This window comes from Astatotilapia calliptera, chromosome 10 (assembly GCF_900246225.1).
Source record: "Astatotilapia calliptera chromosome 10, fAstCal1.2, whole genome shotgun sequence".
Classification (NCBI taxonomy): Eukaryota; Metazoa; Chordata; class Actinopteri; order Cichliformes; family Cichlidae; genus Astatotilapia; species Astatotilapia calliptera.
In genome coordinates this window covers 10,770,079-10,790,500 of record NC_039311.1, presented here as the reverse complement: position 1 = coordinate 10,790,500, position 20,422 = coordinate 10,770,079, and the positions used below count along the sequence as shown (strand labels likewise).

Below are 20,422 nucleotides of genomic sequence, written 5' to 3'. Positions count from 1 at the left end.
TAGAAAGCTTGGTGAGTGCTCCTGTGGAAATGATTTAACATGCACCTAAAACCTCTGATTTTCTGTTTATACAAATGATTTTCAAATACCTGAACTATATCCCAGATTATTATTCCTCTATGATTTTTATGTTCATGATACAATATAGACTTTTGTCACATTTTAAATCTTATAATAAAAGTGTTTTTTTCCTCTGAGCACTCAAGGGATTAACATTTTTGTGTTTTTCTTGATTTCAACACTGTAGGATTTGCTATGATCACAGATTGCAGTATAATCAGGGCTGTATGTTAATTTTATCATACACATTTAATCCATTTTGGTGTCATCAATTAATTTTCCCTACAACCAATCTAAGCACTTTTATATGGCGTTACGTGCCAATTAGGACATGCGCAGTTGTGCGCATAACTAGAACACTTACCTGAACAATTATGAGCTTTGTCTCTGTCTATACTTTGCCAAAAAATACATTCTTACATAAAATACATAAATTTTGAAGCCTTTAGTGAATAAAAAGCTAAACAAAGAGAAACTGCTCTAATTGGCTGTTTAGATTACGTGCACTGGTGGACGACGTAACACCGGATAGGCTAGAAACCCGGAAACAACAGCGCTTCCACCTAGCTGCTTCTGTCTCAGAGAAAATATGACATTTTCTGAATATTTATCCTGAATGAGTTTGTTGTTTCCAGTTGGCAGCGAGGCTAAACACACAGCGATTACACAGGAGCTGTGTGCCGCTAGTGCTAGTGGCTGTCGTTTGTCTCCTGTCAGCTGGTTTGTCGTCGCCTTTGTTTATCGTTATTTTACTTTAAACGTTTCACAGCTGGCCGCCGTTCATTATGGACGAGGGCTCGGTGCCGGTGGCTGAAGACCCGGGAAGGAGGCGGAGGGTGCACGGCATGTTGAAGATCTACTACGGGCTGAATGAGGAAGGAAAGGCCCCGGAGCAGCCGGAGTCCCTGGATCCCTGCGACATCAATGGGCCTCATTTCGACCCGGAGCTCTATCTCAACAAGGTGCGAAACTGCTACTGTCATTGTAATCCGCTCAGTGGCTCACAAAGCTGGACTGCTTCAGAATTTTAGCGTAAGCTTGATGCCAGATAATAGAAAATGAAATGCTGAAATCGACAATACTATACACAGTGCAGATTGCAGTAATGTTACTTCCTTCATTTGTCCCAGTTGTAATGTCACTACAGGTGAAGATGTAGATGGCTGTGAATTTTAAAACACTTTTTAAAAATCTGCTTCTGTCTTTGCCAAACAGTGAGGAATGAATCAGTTTTAATGCTATATCACACTATATCTAGAAAACACAAATGACCACTGAGCATACGTACAGTAACTTTTTTATTTTAAATATCCAAATCCAGCTCAGGAGGGAGTGCTCTCTCACGGAGCTGATGGACCAGGAGACCTGTATGGTCAGGCAGATCCGCTCTTTGGACAGCGACATGCAAACCCTGGTGTATGAAAACTACAACAAGTTTATATCTGCTACAGGTGAAGGAACATCATAAACACACACACTGCTGCCCTAACGTAAGCTGACATTAAATTGTGCAAACCTGGATAGCTGAAATATCCTTCTTTCTTTCTTTCCTTCTGCCAGACACCATAAGAAAGATGAAGAATGACTTCAAGAAAATGGAAGATGAAATGGATTGTCTGTCTGCTAACATGGCTGCGATCACAGAGTTCAGCGCTCGGATCAGCGGCACTCTTCAAGACCAGCACGCGCAGATAACCAAACTCTCTGGTGAGACCTAACCTGACTGTTTGTTTGGATTAAACTTTTTAATAGGTTGATTCATATTTTATTTATTTATTTTGGGGGTCTTACCATGTTTCACTCCAGGTGTTCACACTCTGTTGAGGAAGCTGCAGTTTCTGTTTGAACTCCCCGCAAGATTGAATAAATGTTTGGAGCTGCAGGCCTACGCTCAGGCGGTGAACACCCACCGCCGTGCCCGCTGCGTACTGCAGCAGTACAGCCACCTGCCCTCCTTCAAGGGAATTCAGGATGACTGTCACGCCATCATGGACAAGCTGGCCCAGGAGCTTCGACAGAAGTTCAGGTGACAATGACTAGTTATTACAATATATAAGAAAAATAATTTTAATTAGGATAAACAGCATGTTTGACACAACTGCATAGATATTAAAATTACAAATAAATAAACACAAATTGAGTTGACTGACCAAACTTCATGGAAAAAAATCACACGTTTCATTACATTTCTGCTTCTGTCTTTTCTTCTTGTGATCATAGGGATGGTGGGTCAAGTGCCAAAGATTTATCAGAGTGTGTGGAGCTTCTGTTGCAGTTGGATGAGCCTGCAGAAGAGCTCTGTGATAAATTCCTGAGCCACGCGCGGTCTCGCCTTGAGTCAGATCTTCAGGGCCTGGAAGCAGAGATAAGGCCGTACCCGTCCACAGCCACAAAAGATGCTTCCGCGCACGGGTTGTCGTCTGCAACAGCCCCCGGATCGCCGACCGACGGCTCCCCCAAAAACAGCTCTCTGCCTTCCCCCGCATCAAATACTGACATCCTGGAATTCATTGACAGAGGCTGCAATGAGTTTGTGAGCAGCTTATGCTTGGTAATCACTTCCTATCAAGAACTGTTTATCAACCATGCTCAAAAGGGCGAGCTGGCATCCAAAAATATTCCTCAGATGGCAAATGGCAAGCTGCATGCCTTTGTGGATGATTTGGCTGCTCGATATTTCATGCTTGTCGAGCGGAGAATACAAGAGGAGAAAGGGGTTGGGGATAACTCCCTACTTGTACGTGCGCTGGACCGCTTCCACCGCAGACTCCAGGCTGTGGCCAAACTTCTGCCTGGCTCAGCTGTGCCAAACAAGGGGACGGAGATTGTGATACGGGCGGCGACGGAGCGAGTCAAGCAGTACCTTTCCGCTCTGCAGAGCTTCTACATGGACAGCTTGACAGACGTGAGGCAGGCTCTGGCAACTCCTCGTCTCTCTGTGGCTGGCACTTCTGTGGCTGGGCCAGCCTCTGGCAGAGACGCTCCAACCAGCCTACCAGAGCTGCTCTCCTCCCTGTCAGCCTCAATTCTCAATCAGATTAAGTCGGTGCTGGCATCAGTGCATCTCTTTACAGCTAAGGACATCACATTCTCTAACAAGCCGTACTTCAAGGTGAACATTTTCTGCTCCCAAACTACCTTTTATAATTTTCATTTGTTTGAACTAATGTGTGACATCATGTGTTACTGTAACCCTGCGTGTTGTCTCTACATTGTGCGAGTGATACCGGTTTGTGTGTGTCTCCCCCCCTTTTAGGGTGAATTCTGCAGCCAGGGTGTACGTGAGAGCCTGGTGGTGAGCTTTATCAAGTTTGTATGCCAGTCTTCTCGGCAGTTTTGTGAGACCGCCGGAGACAAAGGAGGTTCAACTCCCCCAGCCCTTCTGTTGCTGCTGTCTCGTCTTTGCTTGGAGTACGAAACCTCAACCATCTCCTACATACTTACTCTCACAGATGAACAGTTCCTTGTACAGGTATCACAAAACAAGGAGAACTAGCTCTCATTATGTTTTTGATCTCTTTTATCAGCCAGTCACTCTGCCAAAGGTAATGACAAGAATGTGCTTTTTGCTCTCTGTCTCAGCACCACAGTCCCGTAACACCTGTTACAACTTTATGTGCAGAAGCCAGGGAGGCAGCACAGAAACTACTCAACCATTATGTCAAGGTAGGCTTTTTATCAACAACCTTTAAAAGTCACAAAAGCGAAACAACCTTTTTATTTAGTTGCTTTATTTTTGTTTTGCTTCAGGTTCAGGGTCTGATTATTTCCCAAATGTTAAGAAAAAGCGTTGAAACCAGAGACTGGGTTAACACTATTGAGCCAAGAAATGTCCGCGCTGTCATGAAGAGAGTAGTAGAGGACACCACATCCATTGATGTGCAGGTGAGAGTTTTTGCAACTGTCCCAATGTCCTCATGCACCCATGATCCCACATGAACGGGGTGTTTTATTAACCTTCTGCATGATAGGTTGGTCTCTTGTATGAAGAGGGCGTGAGGAAAGCGCACAGCAGCGACTCCAGCAAAAGGACTTTCTCTGTCTACAGCAGCTCCAGGCAGCAAGCCCGCTATGCTGCCAGCTACACCCCAAGGTACCATAGCTCTACACACACTGCTCAGCTGGTGGCAGTTGTGGTTTTGGGTTTTTTTTTGGTTCTGTTCACACCAGGCTTGGCCAACTCCAGGCCTCGAAGGTCGGTGTCCTGCAGGTTTTAGATAACACCCTGGGTCAACACACTTGAATCAAATGATTAGTTAATTAGCAGGCCTCTGGAGAACTTCAAGACATGCTGAGTAGGTAATTTAGCTTTTAAATCAGCTGTGATGGATCAAGGACACATCTAAAACCTGCAGGACACCGGCCCTTGAGGCCTGGGTTTGGACACCACTGCGCAAAAGTAGAGTAAGTAGAGTCTAATGTGTAGAAAATGAAACAATAGAAGGGCCTTTATAAATTTGTCCAATGTTTCCCGTCAAGATTTTCAATCAGCACTTGGATGTTCTTGAACATCTGTGATTTCAAACTTCCATAGAGAACAAATACCAACTCCCAAACAGGAGTTTTCAGTGGAAAAGGTTGGAGTGTTCAAGCTCAGAGGCCGTGCATTAGGTCAAAGGTGAAAATGCATAATTCGTGTAGTTTACTTGCAACATTTACACAGTTTTGTGCTGCGAGTTTGTCTCCAAGGTCATAACGGTCTATGTCTAGAGGTATCTGAAGATAAATATTTCTGTAGAAACTAACTGACTGGTGTGTAAGCATGCAGCACATGTTCAACCTGTTTACAAGTTATGGCTCTCTGGCTTGTAACTTTGTCCTCTTAACCACAGAGCATGTGATCCAGTGTGCACTGCAAACACACCAGTGCAAGTGGACAGAATGGGATTTTCAGCAATTGACCTTAAAATAGTTAATAATAGTGCTAGCAGTGGTGCAGAGCTACCTATAAATGGGGCGAAAGCAAATTTTAAATCAGGAATGTCAAACTTGTTTATATTGTGGGCCACATGCAGCCTATTTTGACCGTAAGAGCCCCGGAAGTTTAACCAAACATTTAATCCCTAATATATCCCAATATAAGAAAAAGAAGTGTCATTTCAACACTACATCTCGGTTTTTCTACGTGATGAAGAAATGCTGCTGCAGTTAATGAAAGAAAACTGTCAGCATGACTCATTGGGCTTAAACTGTGAGAAATAAATTTGTAAAATTACAGAGAAAGATCTGGTAGCTTGTTACCATACCGTCCTATAATTATAAGGCTGAAATCTTTTTTGACTCACAGTAAAAATTACAATATACAGTGAAAAAACAGGAATCTTTCTGTAATTCTTTGCCCATCTTACTTTACTTTTCTTAATTATTTTACTTTGCTGTGAATGGCCACAGGGAAGCTCTTTATAAGTAAGAAAAGTTTTAAAACTTCTGAAAACACAATAAAAATTCCAAAATGGATGCTTGCCTTCACATTTTTCTATGCCAGTCAGAGGGCCAGATTGGAACCTTTGTTGGGCCGATTTTGGACCATGGGCCTTATGTTTGAAACCCTGTTTTTGATTTTGATTCATTTATTTATTTATTTATTTTGGTAGAGTACAGAGAGTGATTTTGGAAATGTCAGCATAAAGTAATGACATTTTAATAACCACTGAGTGGTTATTAAAATATTATAAATAAAAGGCACAGATACAGTGTTACATTATCCTTGAAAGTACGATGTCAGTTGTTTCATAGGCATTTTTAATCATACTTTAACTTTTTTTATTTTATTTTTAAACACATTTACTTGAACACTTGTCTTCTGTTTACCTTCAGTGCTCCCATGGATACCAATCTGCTGAGCAACATACACAAGCTGTTCTCTGAAAGGATCGACATCTTTAGCTCAGTGGAGTTCAACAAGGTGGGTGCAGATCTGCAGATGGTCCTCATTTAACAAAATGAAAAAGGAAAAATCTTAGATTTTCACTTGCACGTCTTTCTGCTTCCTCAGGTGTCCGTGATGACGGGAATTATCAAAATCAGCTTAAAAACATTCCTGGAGTGTGTCCGCCTGCGCACTTTTGGCCGATACGGGCTGCAGCAGATCCAGGTGGACTGCCACTACCTGCAGATGTACTTGTGGCGCTTTGTTTCCGACGAGAATCTCGTGCACTTCCTGCTAGATGAGATCGTTGGAAGCGCCGCCCACCGCTGCCTGGATCCTGCACCAATGGAGCAGAGTGTTATCGAAGTTATCTGTGAAAGAGGCTAAGGCTCGAGGGATGGAAAGATTTACACCGAAATCATGAATCCAAATTTAAACACTTCTGTTCTGTTCAACACTTGCTGTTCAGTCTGTTGATCCAGATCGAACGAGTCAGGAATGATTACTTTTTCAACACTAAATCAAACAGTAGTAGCTGTTAACTGACGGCAAATTTGTGGCAGATTTAAATCGAAGTGCTTGTCATTAAAGTCCAAATGAGCCTGTACCACTTTGGTTTGATATCGTAACTGTTACAAACTAATAAAATCATCTCCATCTCCTCCTTATACAAAGATAGAGTTGAATAATCCACTGTACAAGCTGAAGCTTTTAGCACCTGTTTCACTTGAAGGATAAAATATTGACCTTGAGTACATAATATTAATGACTACAGAGAGAAGCTGTGTCCTGTGAAAATCACATGTATTAATAAATAATTTTTAAGAGTGCTTTGCTGAATAATAATTTTCTGATTATGTAATCCATGTGTGTCTACCTGCTACCTTCAGGTCGTTTGAGTCTGTTTTCTGGGCTTGTTTCCATGAAAGGAATGTTTAAATGTAGCTTGTCTGCAATAAAAGTGTATGAATGTGGGATTCGGAGGTTGTGCTGTCCCTGTTGAAATCAGCTTGTAGATATAGCACTGCGCTCTGCACTGATCTAAACTTGTGAACATGAGAGTGACTGAGGCGAATTTCACAACATTTTCTACTATCTGGAGGGTACGGCTGACTGTCGCCACCTGACGATCGCATTTGATTGGCTAAGCCTTTTTCTCCCACCCTCTTCTGATGACCGCGGAGCCTCCTGATTGGCGCGGGGAGGATTTCGTGCTGCGGTAACGTAGTGGGGGCGTGTCCGTGTGCAGGTTGCTGGATGGACGCTCACGAGCTGCCTTGATGCAAACATCCCATTTTGCAGTAACCGGTAAGAAGCTAAACAGGACTACAGATTTGCACTCTTCGTGTTTGCGGAAAGCCTTCAGTTCGTTCACAGGTAACTGGTCCGACCCGTGTTTCACTGTCCACAGCAGAACTGCTCAGGAACTGACAGCAGCTTGACCTGCACTTTGCCTTATTTATTTATGGCACCCATGGCAACAGTCCAGCACGGGTGTGCAGAAATAAGCAGCAATTTAACATTTTATAAGGAAAAGGTTTTTAAATCGAACCATAATGACTTTTTGATGACTCTTAATCGTCTCGTTGACCATTTCTCTTGCTTTTTGTCAAGTTTGATTATTAGCCCACATTTAGAATTCCCTTTGAGTATTTGAATGCATCATTATTGTGGCCTCGCCATTCAGTGTGAGGGGTTTACATCAAATATAGTCTGAAAAGTATGCACCTGTAGAAGAAGTACTTGGATCTACTCTGGTAAAAGTACAAATAGAATCATTTAAAAATTACTCTACTGCAAGCGGAAGCCCTCAGCTTTAGATTTTACTGAAAGAGGAGAGATGCCTTTGAAGTCAACTTCACTTTCCTGACAGCTTTGTTACAGAAAGAGTTCAAACGCTGACAGTCTTGTTGGTACAGTCTGGTGGAAATCTCAGTTTGTCTAACCTGAGGAGGGCCTCTGTGGGTTTACAGGGTTTATTAAATCAGTTATAAGTGTATTGCAGTGTGTATGCTCTTTGAATCTCCGGTTTTAGATAATCATTACTGATTGCTGGTAGTTGGTAAAAAGTGCCCAATAAAATGGAAATACTCAAGGGAAAAAGTTCAAGCTTCAAGATCTTAATAATAATACAGTCTCTGAGGGGTTTGTGTTGTCATTCTTACAACCTTTTAACCTATTGTATATATTGTCTTCTTTTTAAACAGGAGCACAATAATGAGACCAAACAGTCAAGCACTCAAACACAAACTGTCACATGACTCAGAGAGGGAATTTGGAGGAACCCTGGGTAAGTCACAGCAGTGTGTCTTAATGTTGCGCTAGTAGACATCTTTGATTTAGTTTGATGTCACGTTGCCATGATCACAGTGCTGAGCATTGATGCAGCATGTGCCATTGCTGCACTAAACTAGAAAAACAACAGCAACTTTTCTTTCCTTTGATTCATTCATGCATTCTGAAGCTCAAGCTGCTGTCTGCAAATGCAGTGCTATCACATTACTTGCATTTCCCTGCAGCTAAATGCTGTTTTTATATACAAATTAGATAGAAGCTAAGAGGATCCTGATTTTATAAAAGGAAGAAATAAGCGGTGGTGATCATTTTAGCTGACATACAAAAGAACGTTTACACTAATGCGCTATTTATGATGCTGACACTGCCTAGAGATGTGTTGTTTTATTAAATTGAGCAGTTTGTTTGGTGGACCATAAGATTGATGCCTCAGTAAAACTAATAGGATGTAGGATGTTGCACTGTAGTAATGATCGCTGGCATCACAGCATCATCTCCGTCATTACACCTCTAATCAAGAATCAAGGCAGCCTCCTATGTCAGATTCATCATTGCTGAAGTGAAATGTGCTTGATGCTTCATGTCGTGCTTTTCCAGTTAAGCTAACTACAGATTTCACATCCGCCACTACTGATGTTTACAGTCAGCTGACTGAATTGTTTTGCTACTCTGCAGTTATTAGAGTTACCACAGTTTACCTGCATATGCATTATTAATGTGCTGCAATGCCAAATCTCCACAGATGCTGTTTCACTTCTCTACATGTTGTCTCAGCCATGCTGTCTTAACACGCACCTAACCTGTCATCATACTTTTGTCTGATTCTTTAATTGTATTCATCTTTCAGGTGCCGTGTGCATTCCCATCTTTCTTCCGTTAACGGTGCTGTTCCTGATCTGTTTGAGCCGATCTCCTGAGGCCAGTTTGTTCCAATGGCCACCCCCCCTCCCCTCAGCTGACCAGCTGTGGGACCCGCTGGCCCCCGTGCTTCTTCTTGGGTGGTTTGCTTTGCATGCAGTCATCTATTTGATGCCATTAGGAAAGGTACGGCATGTTCATCAGACCAATTCAATGTGAAACTTACAGTGAAATCTGCTGTGGGTTTGTGATCTAGCTTATGTGTATACTGAAGCTGTAAACATAGCTTTATAACATGCTGTGTGTAATAATTAATACTAATAAATCAGAAGATAATTATTGTCTGTTAAGTTCCAGTCGGTGTGATCATCCTCTTGGTTAAATGACTGTACTCTGCAATTAGAGTTCTTTCAGAGCTACACGCCTCAACACTTCTCCTTTGCTACATACTGAGAAGTTTATAAAATACAGCGACCTGTATAATACAGTTCATCTGTGGCTATAGGCGCTCTCTGCCTATAGAGTCCAGCATTTTTACAGAGGAACTTTCTAAGCTGCACAATTATGAAGAAATGAGAAATGAGAAAGAATGGGTTGAATTATTGACCTTATGACACTGTAATAGGTATGCAGCATATGATTTGTGTTGTATTCTGCTTATTGCCTGCAGGTGTCTGAGGGGCTGGTGCTCAGAGATGGAACACGCCTCAAGTATCCCATAAATGGTATCGTTGAGCAGGGCGCGATATAACTACAAGCATTTCTGTTTAGGACAGAATCTGTGCGCCTTCAAGAAACAGATTTAAATATTAAACCTAAGTGTGAAATAATTTGTAATCCTGCTGCACTATCTGCAATGTTTCACAGCTATTCTTTAGTATTATACATGTTTTGACTGCAAATGTGTTGTTCACAGTTGTGTTGCTGACTGTAGTGTATTTGAAAAAAAAAGAAAAGAAAATCTAAAATCCACAGGTCTGATCTAAAAGTTGAAGTTACATAATACTCAGCTCTTCCAACTTTTACCTTTTTCTCCATGCAAGCCTCTGTCAGCCTGCTTATCTCGCTCCTCCAGGCGACAACATTTTGTGTTGTTTGTTTCCCTCCCTCAGGTTTTCATGGCCTGTGCATCAGCGGTGTGTTCCTGATGTTGTTACTGGGGCTCGGGGCTCCTCTGGGGTATCTGTTTGAGCTGCTGTTGCCTTTGGCAGTATGTGCAATAGCAGTGTCGTTCCTGTTCTCCATCTACCTCTACATCCGCTCCTTCTGGGCTCCTTCCCATGCGCTTGCTTTGGGGGGAAACACAGGTGAGATGTTGAGGATCATTAATAAAGGTTGAATCCATGCTAAAACACGGTTTGAACCCGGCAGCTGGCAGCATTCAGTGCGTCCACAGGCTTGTTGTATTGTTTGCTGGAGGATTTGGGTGTTCCTGTGGGTAATTATCTAACTGCCACGCTCAACAGGAGCTTGTAGGCATTATGCATGAGGCAAACTGTTAAGTGAGATAGCGCTCCTGTACTTGCTACTCTGCTACCTTTATGTCAGCATGTAATTATAGCATTTGATTTTTGTGATTTTCTCTTTGATATGATTTAGGAAACCCGCTCTATGACTTCTTCATCGGGCGGGAGCTAAACCCCCGGATTGGAGATTTTGACCTGAAATATTTCTGCGAGCTCAGACCGGGTCTGATTGGCTGGGTGAGTTTACCCAGAGTAGCAAACTACTTGGCTCACCTTAACACTGTTCAAAGATTTATAAATACAGTACTCTATAAGAGACACATTTGAAAACTGTCTCTAATGAGATAACAAGGTCCTTTTAAGTTAGTCGTCATCCATTCATTCTCTTCCACTTATCCAAGTGGCTCCACTATCCTATCCCTATAGGCAAGGTACACCCTGGACAGGTCACCACTATGTCTCAGGGTTAACACAAAGAGACAAACAACCGTTCACACTCGCATCACACCAGAATCACCAGTTACGCTAACCCCATTAACTGCATGTCTTTGGACTGTGGGGGGAAGTCAGAGTACTCGGACAGAATCGACACAGCCGCAGAGAGAGCATTCAGACTCTGCACAGAAAGACCCGGCCAGATAATAGAGTCTTACCCGGATGTATTTGTAAGTGTGCAAAACACCTTCAGATTCACGTTGCATTAAATAACATTGATGGTCATTTCTGTCCAAGAGCCCAACATAACCAACAGGTGGCGGTATTGCTCTCCTCTGAGCTTCCATAATAATTTGCAGTCTGTGAGTTTGACACAGTCACAATCAAAAGCTTTTCTCCCTGCTGACCTGACACAGTAAGACATTTGCTGGAGGACTGGGGTGCGCGCAGCTATCCGTGTCTGAGTCATCAGACTAAATTAGACTAAATGTGCTGTAGAACCTCAAACAAGATCCCTAAAATGACCACGAGGTTCTCAGTGTCATCGCCGGTCACAAAAACGACAGCACCAAGACTGCAGAAGGTTGAAGCGTCTCGGTAAAGCACTGATGCGAGCAGCCGTTTTCCTTTGGTATTTACAGTGTACAAAGGAAAAACCTTTGCACATGTGAATGTTTTAAAGCCATGTGCGTGGGAGAGCCCAGAAAAAGCCTCCACCAACTGGCTACAGACACTGTGTGGGATATTTTCATTTCCTGTTCAACGTCCAAACTACTTTCTTTTAACGTTCAGCATTTCACAGTTGTTGATAAAGTCTCAAATATTAAAGCACAATGGGCTTTCTTAATAATTTAATGGATTCCTTGGACTTTGGTATAATGGTGCCAAATATTGCTTCTTAGATCTAAATCAGCTTCATATTTAATAACTCAGTTTGAGTTATGGAAGTGTTTATAGCTCGAGTGTGAAATATTTATTTTGTTTCTGCATTCTCGTGTATCATCAAGTCGGAAAAATGTACACGATGTATGGATTTCTTTTCCCACTAGGAACATAAATGACAACAGTCTGGGGAATGAATGCAGCTGCAGAATATCCTTCACTCAGAAAGCATTTGGAGTGTGATAATGCATTTATTAATCATTTATTCGATTAGTCCAAATGGCAGACAATTGATTGGCGTGCACGCTGTAATTATTTGCACATTTTTTTGTTCTCTAGACTTTGCACTCCAGCTCATTCCATTTGACATAAAATGATGGATCACAGCGCCTAGTCTGGGCTTTCATTCGAGCACTGGAAAGACTCTGTGCGAGATACGGTTAAACGTGTCGCCCTGAATCACAAATAGTTCAAATGTAAATTGGACATTTACGCAAAAGACCTCACATGTGACCCAGAGTTGACTGCAAGCTGTCATTCAGATTGAGGTGATTCAGAGGAGGTGAAGAAGATATCAAGGACTTGTTTGACGACATGACTGGTTTGCCAAAAGTTAGATTCATTCTTAATTTTCACTCAAGAAAACTGGAACAAGACCTGCAAATGATCTCATGGATGGATAAGGCTAAGACTTGACTTTTAATGAAGTCTATACTGTTTCATGTTATGTTAGATTAAATGTACCTAAATACAGAGTAGGTTTTTACTGTATGTTTATAATCAATTCATCACAGGAGGAATTTTCTTATTTAGAAAGACAGAAAATGGGACATGTGTCTTATATTTCACGCACAAACGAAAGACTCGATTAAGTGAGACATTATTTGGCAGATTATTAATCCTAAAAACAGTGGCTCTGTAGTGTAGTGGTTAATTTGCCTAACACATGAAAGAGCCCCTGTTTGAGTTTGGGAGGAGATGAAAATCCCTGGGAGGGTAGCATCAGGTAGGGCATCATCTGTAAAAATCGCATATGTGGATCCATCCACACGAGAATAAGTGACCAGCCAAAAGAAGCTTTTTATTTATTGCAAAATAAATAGTAGAATAATGACAGCATCCATTTATTTTAGTTGGCAATCTCATGATCACAGAAGGAATTTGTCTGCCCGTGCAAATGAACACACGCAGCCCCACTTGTGTTCATCATTATTCACGACCCCCTCAGGTGGTCATTAACCTCGGCATGCTGATGAAGGAGGTGGAGCTCCGAGGATCCCCCTCCCTTGCCATGATTCTGGTCAACAGTTTCCAGCTGCTGTACGTGGCGGACGCTCTGTGGAATGAGGTGAGAGTCACACTTTTTTTTTTTTTTTTACTTTATTTGATCACTGCTTTTATTTAATGTCTGCTTCATTTTGCTGTAACAGGAGGCTGTCCTGACCACCATGGACATTGTACACGATGGTTTTGGTTTCATGCTGGTCTTTGGTGATCTGGCCTGGGTTCCATTCACGTACGGCCTGCAGGCAGCCTTCCTGGTTGTGCACCCCCAGACCCTAAGTTCACTCAAGGCTGCAGCCATAATAGCACTGAATGGTAATCGCTTGTCAGCTCTTTTCTGCTGTTCTGCTGAAAAGTGGCTGAAAATGAATAATGAACCTTTTTTTTGTTTGTTTTTTGGGGGTTTTTTGCTGTCAGGTATTGGATATTACATTTTCAGACAATCCAACTCACAGAAGAATCAGTTCAGGCGGGACCCCACTCATCCAAGTGTCACTAGTCAGTTTGTTTCCCTCCGTTTTTATCTTTATCTTTTAATGCATTCAGATAAAGTCTTTTTTTTTTAAATTGATTTCCTCCTCACATCAAAGTGGGGAGGGAGACAGAGAGTTGGTAAATCTTATTCAGAAATATCGGTGCGTTTTACGACTCCCTACAGGACTGGAGACCATTGCCACAGCAACAGGGAAGCGACTGCTGGTGTCCGGCTGGTGGGGTCTCGTTCGTCATCCCAATTACCTTGGGGACCTCCTCATGGCCCTTGCCTGGTCCCTTCCGTGTGGTAAGACATCTTAAAAGCCCTCTGCCCTTTTTTTTTTTTTTTTGCTAGAAAAGAAGGCCACGCTGACATAACAGTTTTTTTTAGCATATGTGGGTGAAGTCATGGATAAGAGATTAATGTCAGGCTGAGTAATAATCATCTTCAGCCTTGTTTATTATTAGTATGGATAATGATGGCTGGTTGTGTTAATGATCCACTGTGAAATCCAGGTTCTTTTTTTTTCGGAAACTTTACTTGTATGCATGTACGAAAGTTTTGACCTCCTCATTATGAATGTCACTAATCCCTGGATTAGTGACATTCATAGCAAAGTAACTCATAGCAAAAGTCATAATCTTTCATTTTTATTGTCATTATACCTCAAATTGGTCGTTTTAAGAAAATCTTTATGTTTGTATTTAGCTGCAAGGACCCCAACCCCAAATGCATTTATTGATAATGAAGCAGCAAGCTGCGGTATGAGGAAGCCTTTATCGGTTCAGGGGTGACTCGTGAGCCTGGCATATACAACTGATCGCTTTGAGAAAGACTGACCAACAGAAGAAACAGGAGAGGGAGAATGAATGGGTGTGTCGCTGCCGCACAAGTAGAGATTTACAGATCTATGGCCAGTAGGGGAGTGTTTGCGGCGTGCTCCAACTCCTTTGAGTTTATCTACCTTTATAATATGATTGGAAAGATGTGTTTTTGGTATTTAAATAGCGTTTTGTATGGGGTGCTGATCCAAGGATTTTCAAATATTTTAAACTTAACCATGAAAACCTGGCCAAGTCCAACACCAGGAGCAAATAATTGCCATTAAGTCCAAGCTCTCACTGCAAAATGAGGGCCAAATGGATCATAGCAATGGGTCAGATACCCCACACTCCTGAAGCACATACACATGAGGGTTACAGTTAGACCCCTTCTTCAAGTCCACAAAGAACATGACTGGTTGTGCAAACTCCCACACACCCTTGTTGTGGAAGTTTTCCATTTAAATAAAGCCTGCAGACGAGCGGTAGCTAACATTCTTTAATCAAAGCACACAAAGAACAGACAACCAAGCTTGATGGAGCCCCTGCATGTCCGCGGGACAGACGGTCAGCAGAGTTCTCCCTGAGTCTAACATGGCTCTCAGTTAAATACCTTCTCCAGGAACAAAAGGCAGTACACAGCTGTTTCACACCTTAAGGTTCACACTCCCTTGCTACCTCCCAGAGTCCTCGAAGAGACAAAAGACTCTTCCTGTGGAGTTCCTGTTTCCCCCAAGATCCTTACTACACCCCCTACCATTTGTCTTAAGACATGTTAAAATCCAGTGGCACCAAGGCATTACAATAAAATAATGTGATTAATACATAAGTAAAAGAACTTCCTATACACCCTCAAACATGCTCAGCAGGATAAAGAAGCAGTCCAGTATTCCACAACCAGGACGAAAACTAGATTTTACTACATACACTACATACAACTTCTTTAACTGAGCTTCAGGAGGACCAATGTGGACAAACTTCTTCTCTAGTACATCTAGTAGCTTAATATTTCCAGCGAGGCTTAAAAGTGTGATCCTTGTGTAATTGGTCCTGGAGGACATCAAGAGCCTTAAGATGCTTCTAGAGAATCTGATCCACCCCAGGGGCTCTGTGACCAAGGAGCTGTTAAACTACCTCAGTGACCTCACCCCCAGTGATGGGTTGGTCATCCCCCTCACTTCTTCTCTTCCTCTGGGTTTGATAATAAGATTGAGGGGGTCCTCAGTGGAAGTATTCCGTCCACTGCTTGATTATATTAAGTTGAGGTCAGCTGCTTTCCCATTCTGTCACACGACAGTATCCCTGAATCGTTTCAAGGCTGTCCAAAAGTCTTGTTTCTTGCTCTCACCCAGTCCTCCCTGACCTTCCTTCAGCTACTAACAGGGCTGAACTCTTTGCTGGCAGAACAGACACCAGCCACTTTGCAGCTGCAGATTCGTGCAGCATGTTCCTCTTTTTAACCCAACCTTCCTTTGAGTGCTTCAGAAGTTGTGCTGGAGGTTGGGATGAAAATCTCACTCACAGACTGGGGGCTCTGCAAAATGGTCCTCACTGTACATTTGGGTACACGACACCTGTCCAGGACCCTGCTTACGAACACCCTTCTTCTTGAACATGGTGTTTGTTTTTGACAAACTGTACTTAGCACAGAAGTCCAACAGATAAACATCACTCTGGTTCAGATCAGGCAGGCCATTCATCCTGATCAATCCCCCACCTGGTCTCACCTGTTCTGTCACGAAGTGGGATGGACTCAAGCGCAGACAAGGCAGCTAGAATACAGTTCCGTTTATTACTATACAACACCAGGTGCAAATATATACAAGTGAGAGGGCGGGGGGAATCCAGGGCACAGGGAAATCCGGGAAAGGAGCTGTTCACACACGAGGGACTTCACAAAAAACACAGCACACCAGCAAGCCTGCACACCAAGGGTTCCAGGGAAACAGAATTCCTGTTTACAGACAACAAGTGATTAATCCAAAGGGTCAGCGATACGAAAAGGCAACAAGAGACTAGTACTCCGGAGCTTACTACCAAGGTTACTCAGTAGTCCAGCGACGAGATGCTTCCAGCCACTGCCTTAAGTAGTGGATGAGTTTAGGCGATGAGCCACAGGTGTGTGATTAACCTCAGGTGCGAGGGCCAGGGGCGGGAGCCCGCAATAAGCTCTGCCCCGGCGAGACACGGCAAGCGTGAGAGAGGTAGATGTAAACAAGAAACATATGTAGCCAACCTGAGTCAGCCAGGCAGATACGGGGACCATGACATGTTCGGTGCCCACGGTGGAGTCTTAATGGCAGGGGTACCCTGAACTGTTGCTCAGCACTTAAGGAACAAACAGCAGTTAAGACCTGTTTTACCCCTCCTCACCGAGCCACTATTGTTTTTCTTTTTTCTTTTTTTTTTTGCATTGTGGTAAATACCGGATGGAAAACAGCCTCAATCTAACTAAGCATTTAATGCCACATTTTGTGTGCTCTCAGTACAGTTTGATGTGGTTTTGGTTATATAAGGTATTAATGGCCTTGTGCACTGTGATATTTTTTTTCAGACTACCTCCATGTCCTTATGAAATATTTGCATTACATTTGCAACTGGTGTGCTTCCAACAAAGGCAGCAGGAAACTGTTCTCTTTGTTCTTCTGTAAATTGCCCTGTTCTCTCAAAAACCCACTTCCTGAAATAGTGACTGTCAGACTTTTGTATAGCTGACACTCTCATTGGTATTCAACATTATGTGACTCATTTGTCTCTCTGCTTTTGTAATTGAGACGCATTCTTTAGTTTCTGCTTTTTATCCTTTTTTATCGCTGTAGCACAAACTGCAAAAATATGCACTCCAAAAAAAAAGTGATGACAGATGAAAGCTGCCCTAACAAACGAGCTCAGTGGTCCCCTGTAAACCTGGACTGAGGAAGCGATGACTAAAGGGACAAGGGGTACTGCTCTGATTACTGTGATGAATCAACACTGAATATTAAGAGCTTAATTAGACTGGTATTCACTGCAGGGCTTTTGTACAGTAAAGACTGAATAGAAAGTAAACTGCTATTTGCAGAGGAGGATGTACACTTGATTGCAGCTTGTTTTATACAAATCACAAATGCTGATGTCAGTAGCAAAAGAAGGTACTAGTTTTTTTTCACCATTCATTACTGAATCATATAATACTGTCTTGTGTTTTTTGTCATATGTGCCTCTTTATTTATAGGATTCTCATATCTTCTGCCTTATTTCTACGTCATATACTTCACCGTTTTACTGATTCACCGAGAGGCCCGTGATGAAAGACAGTGTAGAGCCAAATACGGGCTGGCTTGGGACACATACTGCCGACGTGTGCCTTACAGGATTTTCCCTTATATATACTAAGAAGAAAAGAAGATGTGGAGGAGAGGGATCTGAACTGCCGTACAACTTATTGAACACAAACCTAGCAATAATTTCATGCAAATCTATTTTCAGTGAAACAAAGATGACTAGCGTCTGCGCTCCACATCTCTTTGGAAAAACAAATATGACTTAAATACTGATTGGGCGGCAGAAACAAATCCATAAATATCAGTGCCTTTGTTCAAAGAATGTCTGCGTAAAAGCGTTTTTTACAGTGTCTTGTTTTGTTGTTGTTGTTGTTGTTGTTGTTGTTTTTTAAAATGTGGTGCCACAGTAAACTACATTGGAAATAAACAACTACAAAACACCAAGTATTCGAAAGTGTTATTGAAATAAAATAATTATATTATAATATGAAGATAAAACGTGATGATGTTTTACATCGTTGCATTATGTATGCAGAAGTCAAGCCCATTCTTTTGTGAAAATGTGACTCATACACTCAGTGGACACATCCCTTTAGTGGGTTTCCACCACATCCCAAAGGTTCTGTATTGGCCTGAGTTTGGTAATTGTGAAGGCTGTTCAAGCACAGTGAACTCATTGCCACATTCAAGAAACCAGTATGACCTGATCTTAGCTCTGTGACGTTGCAGCATAGAAGTAGCCTTCAGAAGATTGGTCCACTGCGGTCATAAAGGGATGGACATGGTCGGCAACAATACCCAGGGAGGCTGTGTGCTATGAACCCCCCCACCAGAGTGGATCCACATTGTTTCACACCAAATTCAGATGCTACAATCCAAGTGTAGCAGCAGAAATCCAGACTCATCAGACAAGACAACATTTCTCCAATGTTTTTGCAATCTTCTGTTCACCTTTGTTCAGCCTGTGTAAACTGTAGCCTGTTTCCTGTTCTCAACTCAGCGGAGAGGTGCTCGGTCTGCTCTTCTGCTGCTGTAGTCCATTTGCATCAATCTGGCCCTTCTTCTCAGACTTTCCTCCACATTTTCTTCCAGAGAACTGCCGCTCGCTGGAGATTTTCTGACCGTTGTTTGCAAACCACGGAGATGGTTGTGTGGGGGAAATCAAAGCATATCAGTGGTTTCTAAAATACTCAGACCAGCCCATCTGGCACCAACAACCTTTCTTCGCCATTCTGATGCTCAGTTTGAATTTCACTAGCTCTTCTTAATCATGTCTAAATGCACTTAATTGGGGCCAAGTGATTGGTTGATGAGATATTTGTATTGATGCGCAGTTGTAGAGGTGTACCTAATGAAGTGGCCAGGGAGTGTAATTTTTAGTAGTAAAACCACAGCAGCTATTAGGAGCCACTTGCTATGAACATGTCTGTTTTTAGCTAGCTAACCTTTTAGAACCTGTTATCATCTTGTTCAAATGGATTCTCTTTCCAGGCTTCCAAGCTACAATAGCAGATGTTTGCCAAGCCTCTAGGCTTTTTAAACATTTGTTAGGCTTCATCTCTGAGCTCGCTCTGTTTCAAATTATTCTAAAGGAACAAGTACACGGCAGATATTAGTACCAGTAAATGCAATCAGAAGCTGCTGAAATGGCCTCTGTCAGCACTAAAGCAATAATTACTTCTTCTTGAGGTTTTGCATTAGAGTAGCTTCTTTTGCTGTGGAGGTGACAGGTGGCCACATTATTGCTGAACTGATGCATCACTTTGAGAAGAGGTTTTTTTGTTTAGGCAATCTCAAAATCTTTCATGACTGTGCGATGATCAGCAGTTTGGTTTTTATGGCGCTTCAATGCTTGAGCTTGTTTGTTGCCCTTTTTAAAAACAGATTGAGACGTCTATTCTATTAGGCTACGATGCAGATTCGTCTAAAAATAATGTTTGTATTATATTTGACCTATTCCATTATAAATCACCCTGCATTTACACTAGCAAATGATGTTTTTCTCACATGCAGTGAGGCGTGTGCGTACAAATGACAGAGCACTCTGCTGATGCACACCTTCGTTTTTCACCTTTTAAACCCATTTACAGTACTGTTGGCCTCTGGCCTCGCCTACACAAGCTATTTTGTGTTGTTTTTCAAATGCTAAGTGCTAATTAGGAACGGGCTTCTATACTGTGAATGCGTGTCTACATGGTGGCTAGACTCATGCTGAATTATTACATAAGCTTCTTAGCTTTTTATAGGATATGCGAATATTTGTGTGCATGTGCAGCATGTACTGTGCCTGTTGTTTTTGTTCTTTTTAAAATTTTATTACATATTTTGTTCATATGGTAATTATAAGGCTGGATTACACCACAGATACCTGTGCCATGTGACACAAAATAATAACAAAATATAACTTCAAAAAGTAACTGTAGTCAACCGCAAAAAGTGTTCATACATAAACCAACGAAATGACAAATCTCACCTGGAATGTAAACTCTAGCTTTGAAGTCAGTAAGTTCAGGTGTGGCTATTACACCAAGCCGCTTCTTATTAATATATATCAGTAATAAATATGGCTGACACCTAATATAGTGGCTTATAAATTCAGATTCAGAACATTAAAAACCAGCCAAATATCTTTTATTTCCTTTTTTTTGTTGTTGTTGCAGTAGTTAGCCACACAATAAATGACAAAAGGTAATTAAACTACTTTAATCACTTAA

General features: G+C 42.0%; 2 protein-coding genes across 3 annotated transcripts; both read left to right on the top strand.

Moving 5' to 3' along the window:
• The first annotated feature begins 560 nt into the window (after positions 1-560).
• On the top strand, positions 561-6,906 carry vps51 (VPS51 subunit of GARP complex). The gene is made up of 11 exons (XM_026182823.1): positions 561-1,022; positions 1,382-1,511; positions 1,621-1,767; positions 1,867-2,086; positions 2,281-3,172; positions 3,317-3,532; positions 3,643-3,726; positions 3,811-3,945; positions 4,032-4,153; positions 5,878-5,965; positions 6,056-6,906. The coding sequence occupies exons 1-11, from the start codon at positions 846-848 to the stop codon at positions 6,314-6,316; spliced, it is 2,472 nt and encodes an 823-aa protein (XP_026038608.1). The 5' UTR covers positions 561-845; the 3' UTR covers positions 6,317-6,906.
• A 218-nt stretch (positions 6,907-7,124) lies between these two features.
• On the top strand, positions 7,125-18,152 carry tm7sf2 (transmembrane 7 superfamily member 2). Of its 2 annotated transcripts, none has more exons than XM_026182551.1 (11): positions 7,125-7,237; positions 8,137-8,219; positions 9,072-9,268; positions 9,753-9,807; positions 10,195-10,389; positions 10,682-10,785; positions 13,094-13,213; positions 13,296-13,464; positions 13,567-13,647; positions 13,808-13,930; positions 17,660-18,152. In XM_026182551.1, the coding sequence occupies exons 2-11, from the start codon at positions 8,147-8,149 to the stop codon at positions 17,818-17,820; spliced, it is 1,278 nt and encodes a 425-aa protein (XP_026038336.1). In that variant the 5' UTR covers positions 7,125-7,237; positions 8,137-8,146; the 3' UTR covers positions 17,821-18,152. The 2 variants fall into 2 exon arrangements, with proteins under 2 accessions (XP_026038336.1, XP_026038335.1); XM_026182550.1 differs by having other exon boundaries at positions 7,125-7,306.
• Positions 18,153-20,422: the final 2,270 nt, after the last annotated feature.